The 13,193-nt window shown below is 37.3% G+C and overlaps 1 protein-coding gene across 2 annotated transcripts; it reads left to right on the forward strand.

Moving 5' to 3' along the window:
- Positions 1–9,627: 9,627 nt before the first annotated feature.
- rgs16 (regulator of G protein signaling 16) lies at positions 9,628–12,989 on the forward strand. 2 transcript variants are annotated; one of them, XR_013818348.1, is made up of 6 exons: positions 9,631–9,745; positions 9,920–10,000; positions 10,119–10,180; positions 10,448–10,614; positions 10,941–11,601; positions 11,813–12,189. XR_013818348.1 is itself a non-coding variant. In XM_079841565.1 (5 exons), the coding sequence occupies exons 1-5, from the start codon at positions 9,672–9,674 to the stop codon at positions 11,181–11,183; spliced, it is 627 nt and encodes a 208-aa protein (XP_079697691.1). In that variant the 5' UTR covers positions 9,628–9,671; the 3' UTR covers positions 11,184–12,989. The 2 variants fall into 2 exon arrangements, 1 of the variants encoding a protein (XP_079697691.1); XM_079841565.1 differs by having other exon boundaries at positions 9,628–9,745; positions 10,941–12,989.
- The last annotated feature ends 204 nt before the right edge of the window (positions 12,990–13,193 follow it).

The raw sequence follows: 13,193 nt of genomic DNA on the forward strand, positions 1-13,193 counted from the left end.
TCATGAACATGCGTGGAAAGTTTCAACACGCTGATGTGTTTTGACACATACACTAGAGGTTTAACGATACCCTCATGTCACGTTTCGATATCACAATACAATATTATTGAGATACACCAAGACATAAAAGGTTAACAAAAAATGTACTGCTGATTAAAATGCTGAATTTGGTATTACATCAAGTAGTGCTCGCTGCAGATCATCTGGAGCTCAAGGGTGGAGCTTAACCTGTTTAATGGGTGGAGAGATAGGGTTATGGGTAGGGTTAGGATGTTATTGGAGGATGCAGCTCCACCCATCATGCCCACAGTAGGTCGAGAGAGAGAGAGGGGGGGGGGGGGGTTCTGGAAGTAATGGTTCTGCAGTGAGTTGCCTCTCTATAACATTGGGCGTGGAAATTAATAGGCTTGGACTTGGTGCTGGTAAACCAAGGCACAGGACATTGCAAGGGTTCCGCTAGTAGTGTGCACTCTTGCAACACAAGCAATTACAAACATCAGATTGAGCTAAACGGAGGGAAGTTAGTGAGGGAAGAGCATAAAAAAAGTGGACTTAAATGCAGCCTAAAATTTTGCTAAGAAGTTTTTCCTACCTAAGCAAGGCAGTATTTGACTCTGGTCAGGCCTAATCAATAGGAGCAGATTGGGAATGGCAACATGCCCAGGGGTGTGTTTCCCGTCCAACGGCGTAACTCACTGATTAACTACCATAGTACGATGCATCATTGAGGAAATCAACTAGCTAGTCACGACTGTTTCCCAAAACCGTATTGTCGCAAATCTGTCGTTCAACCACGTTGGTTAATGATGTCACGCAGGTGGTGGAGTAATAACTTCTTTTAATGAATCCGTTTAAGGTTGAATTAATGCTAGATTTTTTGCTATAAATTATGAACATGGCATCTGAGGACTAATTCTAATTTGCTCAGTTATTTTGCTTTATTTCCATATTCAATCATTGCCTCGCCCTTACGTACTAGAGGACGTACACACATGCGCACTCTTTAAAAACCGTGCTTTAAATCTCTTGACAAACTTAAAGACGTAAATTACATTTGTATGTATTCTAAATAAAAGATATAGATTGCACTGAATGTCAGCTTGCTTATTTTGCTCAAGATAAGGATTTATTAAGTCCACATGTCATGCAAACAAGAAACTCTGCTTCTAACCACAGGTTGAGAGCTGCCGTTCCAACCACACAAGTTTGCGATGCTGTTTGCGAACGTTCGTTGGAACTATAGTTTCGGGAAACACCGACTCATGGAACTATGCTTATAACGACGGAACTTGCGACCATAGTCGGCTAAAGATGCTTTCGGGAAACGCACCCCAGGGCATTATATTTGGCAAAAGGAAAGACAAGAGGCCTTTTTTTCTAGTCAGGTAGCACAGACTTCAAACATTTACTACATAGGCAGACAGTTTTATTTAGAGTCGATTTTTCCAGCAGTGAATTACCCCTAGCAAAAGTTGCTACTTTTTACGGTATGCCATAATAGAATACTCTAGAATAAATAGGTAGGCAAAACATGACCGCAGACGGATTGCAAATGTTATAAAAGCTCTTCAGCACACAGATGTGAAGCCCTTGGCTCATTTGGTTTCTTCCGAGGGCTATGTAGCCCAGATGGAATAATTAGATCTTCCACCCCTTCAGATCAGTGTTCCCTGAACACTGTTTAAAACAGAGAGAACATCTGCTGGCCTGGGGCAAAGTTCTCCCTGGAGGCATCGCGAATATTTTCACGAGCCTCAGACACACGCCTCCCTATCAAAGCTATGTGAAGTCCCTGTTACCATGAGAGAAGGCAGGGAAGCATTCAGGTGGGAGTTCAGGTTAATTGCAGTCTCAACTCTTTCTTTAAGAATTCCATTGTTCAAATTGGCAAAATTATCTTTCTAAAACTCACCATTACAGCTGAATGTGGTGCTGCTTATTTAGAGGTGATGAAGAGAAGTGATGGCGTGTGCTTTCGCATGCAACCTAGTATGGCAATATTTTGGTCCTTATTGGTATGCATAACCTGATTCAACATCTTTGTTGATCCTGGAACAACATTCCAATCAACCAATCAGATTTGAAGGACATAAATTATTATTAATTTATGTGAAGTTTAGACTAACAAACAGGATTAGGTGCTTCTACATCAGTGTTATTTCACCTATCATTTCCCTCTGGTTTTAGGGATAACTTGTGGTTAGGGTTAGGTTTAGGGGCAGGAATATGGTTAGGATTACATTTTCAGACAGGAATGTTGTTCCAGGAACAACAAAATATGTTGACCCAGAAACACATTTACCTCTGCAAATTCAGCATGTGCTTCTCACCACATGAGCATCTGCTTGCATTGTCGAAAAAAATGTGAAGCACTGTGATAGACTCAGCCAAATATCAGTGCATTTCCTGCAGACCATACCCTTGTTGTTAACAAGAATTGTACAAGAACATGAACATATAAAAACAATAACAATAACAATACTTTATGACCTACAGGGGGGTATTCCAGAAAGCAAGGTTAACTTACCGTCACGATTGATTAACTCAAACCCTGTTTACTCAAGGTATGTTAGTTCCAAAAACAAGTCCCGGAGTAAGTTCAGACAACTCAGAGTATGTTCCCGGTTAACACTCAAGACATTCTCAACAGAGCAACGAATTGATGATTCACCATGGAAACTAAGCCAAGATAAAAGCGTGCCATTCTACTTCCTTCTTCTTTTGTTTAATGGCGATTTACATAATCTACTTAGTGCACATCGCCACCTATTTGGTGGTTGTGCAATTGTTTTTTCGACCTTTTCGTTTAATAAGTATTCTTTATTCACTGAGAATAAGGATTCTATTGTTTGTTTGATGCTAATTAATTGAATGCAGATCCATGTGTGAGATGACAATAAAATAAATAATAAATACATTTTAATTGAATTAACATTTAAACATTACCTTGTTGTAATAGTGCTTTAGAATTAATATATAATATTGTATAGTATATAACTGTAACTATATAACAAATTTAGTTACATTAATATTACTATATTCATTATATAATATGCATCTGAATACCTCTTAAGCAAACTAACCCTGGAGTGAGTTGCTATGGCTGAAGCACCAAGATTTGGCGCTATACAGCACTTATAGTGGTTCCCCTGATTACGAGCCAAATAACCACTTTTAGTGCCATATATCACAATTTTTTAGAGTGTATTTTTTTTTTAAGATTAAGATTAAAAAGATGAAGGCTATCATTCATTGTTGAGCTGTTACTGTTAAATCTTTCAATATAAAACTATCAATATGACATTTTGCGAAAGATAACCTGCAATTTTATATTAAAAACTGTTACATTTAACAAAGGTCTAAAATCTGAACTGGATCTTTTTATGACCCATAAAATGTGTATGTACCTAGACTAACAGCTGGCATTTTCTGGTAATATCATATATATTTGAAATGAGGATCAACTGAGCATAGCATGTAAGACATGGTTTCATTATTAAACTGTTCTAATACTATAAGTGTACTGTAAGCGTTTTGTGAATGTTAACTAATACTCAAGGTTTTCAAAACAGTAATGCCAGGAATCATCGCAGTCCTGCATGGCCTGATGTAGGTGGATTCCCAAACAAAATCCCCACTCATTGAGTCTCAGGGCTAATTTATAACACCTTTGGAGCATTACAGCTGACAGGAACCTCGAGCGAGAGATTTGCACTGTGCTGTGAGTGTGTTGTTTTTTCCCCCACGTACTGCCAGGAAACTAAACGTGGCATAACAAGTGAGCTAGAAATATGGGCTTTTATTCAAGGTTTTGAGTGGTCATAATGGCAAATACATTATATACATTATACTCTTTGTCTATTGTATATAATTACCTTCTGATCTTGTCATCAAAAATAGTAGACTTATAATAAATCATGTGACGATTGGACATATCTATTTCAAATAAAACAAATATATTTTTTTGTCACACTTTATTTTACAGTGTCCTGTATGTAAGTACTGTATGTTACATGTACTTACCATAGTAATAACAGTAAATTATGCATAATTACCTGCAACTAACCCTCAACCAAACCCTAATCCTACCCTAACCCTATGGTACATGTTGTTAATTAATATTAGTACTTAAATATATAATTACACTGTAACAATGACACCTTAAAATAAAGTGTAACCACATTTTTTAGCTGTTTTGTTTTTAAATAGTTTTAAGAGTATGGAATATGAACATGAGAGATGGAAAAATACATACTACGACTAAAATGTGCAACATTCCAAAAAACAAGTATCCTTTGTTCAAGGTTGTATCGTTCTTATCATGATAATTCTGTCATTTGGAGGACACAGAAGTCATGGTCTGAAGAAGAAGGCTTATAAGTAAAAAATTTAGTTGCAGCTGCCTTTATGAACTAGTTTCCCAGTGTGTTTCTGTAATTCTTATGTTAAAATAAAGACGATTGTTTCAAAATCAAAAAGAAATATGTGAAGAATGTACTTTGATCATTGTGTAGTGTGAAGACCTATTTCTTCATTAAAGGTGCAGTAAGCGATTTTTGAAAAATGCTGTTGAAAGTGGTTTGGGCTGAGCACCACAACAACTTTGTAGCCAATAAGCAGTACACACACACAAAAAAAGTTGTTTAAAAGGTTATATAACTCTCTCTTAGTTTAGATGGGGAAAGGATAAAAAAAAAAAAAACATTAAAATACTGTGTTCTTCAGGAAAGAACCCGCACCCCCCCCCCCCCACCTTTAAGGAAATATTAGGGCCCCCAGATGACACTTTTTGACCTCAAAAAGCATAATAGTGATTCAAAATAGCTTTTGCCATTGTAGTAAATTCCCATTCATAGCAAACATATGAGAGTGGAGTAACATATCTAAAATCTAAGGAGGTTTTTGCCAAAGGTGCTGTATATACCTTTAAAGGTGCTACATAGCACTTAAAGTGGTTTGCCTATGATTACAAGCCAATGAACCACTTTTAGTGCTATTTAGCACCAACATTTTTGTTTAGAATGTAGGGGGAGGAAAGAGGGGAGTTGAAGAAAGACTGTAGAAAGAGAGATGGCTGAGAGACATTACAAAAGAGGAAAGGTCAGAGGAATATCACTGGATAAAGAAGGGTTATGATCAGACAAGAGCTGTAGGACCCTTGTTAATATTAGAGAAGCTTTCCAGCGTTGGAGAGACCTTAGCATGAAGGCCTGAAAACGGATGCAGAGGTTGCGTTTTTTCTCCTCCATACGTGAGTAACATTGGTTTTGAGTGTCTGCTGCTGGTGACTAACAACGAATTCTTGCTTGTATATACTCTTGTGTATTGTATGTTCAGTTTTTGTTCTTTCTGCTCTTCATTTGCTCATCATCTTTGCTTTATTTTGCTTTGCTTCTGCTATGATAATGAGACATCCACTCTTAAATTGCGTGTTTGTGCATTTTTGGGGCGGAGCAATGAAGGGAGGGGTGTGTTTGTTTGGATTTCAAATATCAACAGTGTTAAACTGTTGTTTTCTGTAATCGCTTACTGCACCATTAACATGGAAAAGTTAGCTGCACCCTGAGGTAAGATGGGTTGACTGTGTCATATAAGGTGCTTCCTCTCAATTGCACCTTCTCAATTTCCTGTACTCATGGTGTAGCAGTAGGACACCCACTAACATCTCTATGAAGAGACCTAGCAAAAGGGTTTTATCCTGCTCTACCCATGGGAACTTCTCTGTGGTGGTATAATTGCCCTTCTGCGAGGCATATTATCTGTAAGAAAGAAAAAGAAGATGTGAACAACAAGCTTATTTTCCCCTCTGCATGTGTTCCATGTCTCTGAAAAATTGCTTCCAGGCATTGGGGTGAAAGTGAATGTCTTCTATCAGAGCAGACACAGAGATCTCAAGGCCAACTGGTGCGGAAGTTCCCTTGTCCTCATTCAACCAGATTTTGGGTCTTTTATATCCAGAGGGTCATGTTGGGCGAGAGAAAGACCATGACGTCTTAAGTTATTGATCCAATGAGGGATTCCCTCAGGTACTATATCATTCTAGGATATTAAACCTAATCAAATGTTCCTCGTTCTGAGCACAGCTTGATCAAGTTAGGTATGGCTGTCCTTATTCAGCTTGCGGATCAATGAAGTGAGACGTTTAACTTTATTAGGCTTAGAAATATTATGTTTATAAACAACAAATATGTTTCGATAGTGATTGTGTCACTTCATATAGCAGTTTAGGACATGAGGTACATACAGAACTGGCTTACAAATGCTAGTTTAATCAGCAAGTTATGGTAATAAGGTAAGGCCATTAAATTAGACGAATTTTCAATTAGCATCCCAAGAGTAGCCCTTCATTGGACACCCGAAGGTAGAAGAAAGAGAGGACATCCAAGATCACCTGGCGTCGCACAGTAGAGGAAGAAATTAAATCTGTGAACCTGACATGGGAAGATGTCCAGAAAAAAGCTCAGAATCGACCAGAGTGGAGAACTTCCGTTGCTGCCCTACATGTCAGAGGCATAATGGGCAGTAAGTAAGTAAATTCAATTAGACAGTTTACCCACCTGTAGTGTAATAAACATCACAATGCCCTCATAAAAGCCTTTGTATTTTGAGAACATTTGAAATGTCATGCCAAGTTCAGTGAGGTTCACGCTTGAGGCAGAGATAGTTGTTAGTTTTTTGTCGTGTAGTTCAGAGCTCATCTTTTTACTATATTAATCTGAAGAATTTTCATGTATAATCGCTTTTTGTATTGCAAATGTGTGAACAGCAACAGAACACAACAATCAAGACTTCCCAGACTTATACGTTGTCTATTACCCCTTTTCCACCAAGGCATTTTGAGTGCTGGTTCAGAGTCAGAGCCTAGTTTCAAAACGGTTCTTTGTCTTTCGACACCCAAAGCACCAGCTCTGAACCAGGAAAAGTGGTTCTTAAGTAACAACAAAACATTGCTGGTCTAGAAGTAAGAACCGATTGCGTCAGGGGCTGGGGGTTACCGTGACCAACAAGATGAACACAAACTTGTGACCATTTTTGATAATAGCTAATCGAGCTAATAGTTGCTCGGTTGTTATCTCCGTCTATACAAGATGCACAAATGTGTTATATTTACTGTTTTAATGCCAATGTAGATTCGCAATGAGCATCAATAGTAATACAACATTCACCATTGTTGATGGAAGGCTTGTTTAAGATGCATCGGCGCTGTGCAGACCAATCGCTGTATGACATCAAAGTAACTTACAGCGAGATCATACGACTCCTTATGCTTTTGAATCGCTCTTGCAACACTTTGATATCATACGCGGATCAGTCTGCGCAGTGGCGATGCATCTCGAACAAGCCTGGTGTGTTTGTGCTTCCCGTTGCCTCACTAGCGTTGCTGAGAAAGATGAGACGTATACAGTGACATAAGACCTGGCTCTGTGCTGGCTCTCTAGCCTGTGGAAAGGCAAACTAGCTCAAGCTCTGAACTAGCACCCGGTTCATGCTGGTAGAAAAGGGGTAGGATATGAGATTTTTTATGTGAAGCACTCTGGCCGGTTTCACCTGGAAAATTCAAAGGATGTGACAGATAGGTGCTCTCCCGAGAACATCTCTTCCCCTCAATGAAACTTGAAATGAATGCTTATACAATATTCAGGATAATGCCGAAAGAGCTATTCTGTACTTGTAAAGTCAATGTGTCTTATTTCAAACTATAATCTCACATAGCCAGATCTATAGTTCCAAATATACTTTATAATCAAGCAGTCATAAATGTGTAATTTTAATTACGCCATCTGTCGACATGATGCAAACATATCCACATCGCTATGATCAGATGCTTTCTTAACTGCCTCTTTCTCACCGCTGTCATTTTTGTTGTGTGTTTATTAAGCTATTGAGCAGAAAGCGTGCAACACATATTTACATATTCATCTACACATCGCTCTTAGCAGCGCGGACAGCATTGAAATGTTCTCTGCAAAGGTATTTTCAACTTTTTACTTATAAGCGAAGAACGAAAAATAACTTCGCTGTTAGTATATTTGGGTCTTGAATCATGTTCTGTCTTTTATAGCCTATGTTACGTGTGCACGAGTGTAAACATGATCTCAGAGGCCACTGGTGTCACTAATAACAAGCCTTTCTGAATTCTACATATAGTCTATTTAAAGGTATAGTTCACCCAAAAATTTAAATTAGCCCATGATTTACTCACCCTCAAGCCATCCTAGGTGTATATGACATTCAACAACGGGAGTTGTCCTGGCTCTTTCAAGCTTTAAAATGGCAGTGAATGGCAGCCCAAAATTTGAAGCCCAAAAAAGTGCATCCATCCATTATAAAAATTAATCCACATGGTTCCAGGGATTAATAAAGGCCTTCTGAAGCTAATCGATGGGTTTTTGTGAGAAACAATATCCATAATTAATATGTTAAGTAAAATATCTAGCTTCCCGTGGACCGCCTTCCGTATAATAATATAACTCCAATTGTATTCGCCTGAAAGAAGAATGTCATTTACACCTAGGAAGGCTTGAGGGTGAGTAAATAATGGGGTAATTTTAATTTTTGGGTGAACTATCCCTTTAACTCTTTCCCCACCATTGACAGAAATATCAGTCATTTGTCTTTTTTTTTTTTTTTTTTACTTCCCTGCCATTGACGAAATTTTCTGGCTTCCTGTGCTTTCACTGTTATATGGTAGGGGACTCTATTGCACATCTTCTGAAAGAGCACTGAATCTTCTGATCAAAACACATGAGAAGAAGATGCAAAAACAAGCAATATCATATGTAATCATATGCATATGTAAAATAACGCGATCATCAACATGAAACAGCATATAAATCAAAACTGCCTAATGTTGCTGAATGAAATGTTGACCCAGGATGAGCTATAGGACTGTGCAAGCATTAGGGGTGTTAATTGACTTAATCTATTCCATGTTTTGATCATCATTCTGAATAGATGTAGGAGAGACTAGATGTAGTCTTTGACAAAAACTTGATTATCTCAGCTTTTTTTTGTGTGAAAATTATCAAAAGTGCTGGCGGTGGCTGGCTTTTTTCTTTTTTTTTTTAAACATGTGGCGGAGAAAGAGTTAAGTATACAAAATATATAAAAAAATTAAAAACATCTTTATGTTTGATTATTCTTTAATCAAGCAGTCATTTACAACCGTGCATGATAAAAGAAGTCAAACATTGTGTTGCAAGATATTTGTAGCTGGTTTATTAAGCCAACCGTGTAATGTTTTCCTGTTTTGTCTATGTGATGAACATTATTGGAGACCACCAAGATTACATACAGGAAAATATTTCTGTTGATTTCTCACCTTTTACCAACATCCCTGCAAAGATTCAGAGGGAACATTGTTTTTATTTTGCTTTTCAAATAATTATATTTCTGGAACAGCTTGTGAGTGCAAAAGGACACTAAAACGACCTAAATTGAAGCACTTACATTAATCCACACTGAACATTACCATCACTGTGGACTTTCCTGACTTTTCACATACACATAAATGCACAGTACACAGAACATTAGTGTAGAGTGGACTGGATTATGATTGGCCGAGAGGAGAGATGATGCTCTGCTTCCTGCACTATATAAGCTCCCTGCTCCCTCTCTGCCGACACACTGCTGATGAATTTTTGCTGATAAAGACCGCACTGCACTGCGCAATGGATGTTTATTTTCCCTCTGGCTTTACAATGTACAGAGGAATAACAGGGCTGTCAAATACTTGCCTGGAAAGGTATGATTTCATGTGTTTTTTGTCTTAATAATTTATGCATGCCAAATCATCTGAATGCTTAAACATAAACCTCTATCTTGTATATAATATCAGTAAGAATCCTGTTGTAAGAATCACATAAATTACAAAAGTGTACGTATGCTGTGTATTAAATAAATGCTTTTTTATCATCAGGGCCAAAAGATTAAAGGCATGCGTAGGTGGATTTCTGCAGAGGCAAGACTTGAGCAGCCTATGCAGATATAGAAAACCGAGGTAGGTACAGTTATTGAATGCATCGGCTCCTGCTTATTTCATAACGTGTTCCTTTTTGCATGATAAAGAGTCTATAGTCTCCTACTGTTTCTCTTCTGACTGGCTGACATCTTTACAGGTTGACCTTGGAGGAATGTATGATGTGGAAAGAGTCTTTTGAGAAGCTCCTGTCCAGCAAACGTAAGTCCACCATTTTACAATTAAAATGTTTCGGTAAAGCAATTTACTATGGTTAAATGGCACAACTATGATTTAGTAAAAAGCAGCCTTGTGACATATGACAATATAACAAAACAAAAGACTGTTTCCATTAGGCTATGGTTTATATTTAGAAGCTAGAAATGGGACTGCAGTGCGCAGATGTGTTTGGTCTGCGTGGGGGGCTTTAATCTGATGAGACACGTTACACAACTAATCCTTTTTTCTTTAACCCAATTTTTCTATCAGATGGACTATATGCCTTCAGATCTTTCCTGGTGTCTGAGTTTAGTGAAGAAAACATTGCTTTCTACCTTGCCTGTGAGGACTTCAAAAGCACAAAGTCTGTGGCTAAGATGCCATCCAAAGCAAAGAGGATCTACGAGGAGTTTATCGGAAGTGAAGCTCCTAGAGAGGTAAATTAATCACGGTATTCTGCAGTATAATTTCTACGCTAAAACAAATTTGGCGTAGAAACAATTTTCATTCAGAAATTACTAGTAAATTTCACAATTAATTAAAAAGAAAGTAACACTTCAAGACTGAAATGGCATTTTCTTGTCAAACATATTCTTTTTATATATATATATATATATATATATATATATATATATATATATATATATATATATATATATATATATATATATATATATATATATATATATATATATATATATATATATAGTGAACAGTGTATATTGTTGATGCTTAAATTAACTAACTTCCCTTTCACTTTCAGGTTAACATCGACTACGAGACTCGAGACATCACTCAAGACAACTTGAAAAGCCCCACAGCATCCTGCTTCGAAATGGCCCAGTACCGCATCTATATTCTCATGGAAAAGGACTGTTACCCACGATTCCTCCGTTCCGCTGCCTACCGAAATCTAGTCAACCAGCTCAAGGTGAAGAGTGCCAAGGCGAAATCCAAAAAGGCCATTGCGATCAAACCACCACATGAAGAAGAAGAACCGAAATGAAAAACATAGATGCATTTTGTCTCTACAAAAGATGGAAGCCCGGCAAGAAGTGGAAGGGACCGGTGTGGATCCTAAAAAAGGCTGCTTTAGGCAGTCGGAGTGCCACGAGATGAAGAGAACCGATCACTGCATTCACAGACCCCTTTAATATTGTCCAAAAGAGGGAACAGCAGAGCTACTGGTGGAGAGAGTTGCATCTGCACATATACTCGGCACAAGATGCTGATGGACTCTACTGAAGTATGCATGGACTACATAACATACTTTCAGCAAATTATGTAGTTTGTAACGTTTATAGAATGGAGAAAGGTGTTTGATTATTTAATACATTCATTTACTTTATTTATTTATTTATCCTTTTTTAAATATTTATTTTGATAGTCCACTTTAAACATTCTATAAGTAGCTTATACTGTATGTCAACTAACTCTCAGTATTGGTAGACTGTCTGCTTAATATCACTTAATAACATATCAATTATTACATAATTATTAACAATATCAATTAATAACACTTTATTTTGATGCTCCCCAACAGACATTCCACTATAAGGAACTTTTCAAGTACATGAAACCCGAAACATAACACCTAACCCTAATCCATAACATTCTACTAATCGTCTACAACAGTCTACTAATACTGTTATTAGAGTTAGCTGACATGCAGTTGCAAATTAATGAGAGTTAGTGGACATGTAGTTGCAAAGTCACTTATAGATAGTACAGTAGAATGTCTAAAGGTACCATGATACATTGATGGTGTCTTAATTTAAAGAATAAAATAATATAATGAAAACCATCCTGAAAAAAATATGTTTTTTAAAATGGTACAACATTTTTTGGTGAAACCAGGGTACCACCACGTAAGTGACAATCTGCATCAGTTGCTATGATGCACAGCTTAACAATGTTAAAAGTTGGTGTGCAACTATTTATTTTAAATTGTTTTAGTTTTATAAATGTTTTTGTTACATAAATGTTCAATTCATATGAATAAAATTTTGACTAAAGAAATAATGTGCTTTCACATCTTCACACGTGATTTTTTTTTTTTCTTTCTTAGACTTATAGGCCAAACTGAAACAAAAACAAGCTGATATGAAGAGTTCAGATGCAAAAGCCTCTAAAAGCCACTTCGGTCAAAAATGAGATAACGATACTGAGTGAATGCTCTCCGCATATAGTATACGTTCATCAAATACTTTCACTTCAAACCCACTAAATCCCAGCCTCAGCCCATTCAGAAATACCGGTACTTAGGTAGAAACCTATATATAGAAGCCTGACAAAAATACTTATTTTAAAGAAAAACGTCAGACGAACTTAAAGGCTTTTGCATCTGAAGGTTATGGTTCATATTAGACACAAATCTTAATAGCATGTTTGTTCTGACAAAAGACAGAGTGAAAATGTAAGGCCCCAGTGCGTAGATAAATCACAGATGCTTCACTATGAGGAAAACAGGCTTGTTATGCACATGACTGGACAGACTGAGCTTGTGTTTCATATTTAACCATCAATGCCCACAAGCAACCGGCAGCCTAAAGTGTAGATTTACACAGTTGCCAAGGCAACTGTTTGAGCCCGGTTGCAAAAGCTGTCCACATGATTCTCTCAGCTCAAGATTAAGCCACATCGCTCCTGCTGACAGTAATGAGAAAGTTCATCACCCAGTTAGAAAATCAAATACTGGAGTTCAGAAAGAGGTAATACATATGATAAAATCTCTGTATGAGCAGCTATAAAGATTTGTTAGCCTTTGAGTGTTTGCTAACACATGTAATGAAATAAAGGAAGGTTGTCTGAGAGCCATCGTTTGATAAGTATTTGTAAATGATGTTTGCTTTCACAAGACTATGCATTGAACTACATTACATCTCCTAGACAGTAATCGCATGAATATTTTTATTGATCCACAAAAGCAATCACAATTTGTAGACAAAATATGATTGTACACTGAAACATTTGCAATGGCTGAATATTTTAATTTCATCAGCCAAATGGGGGCTAG

Source organism: Gobio gobio (genome assembly GCF_949357685.1).
Source record: "Gobio gobio genome assembly, chromosome: 17".
In the NCBI taxonomy this organism is placed as follows: domain Eukaryota; kingdom Metazoa; phylum Chordata; class Actinopteri; order Cypriniformes; family Gobionidae; genus Gobio; species Gobio gobio.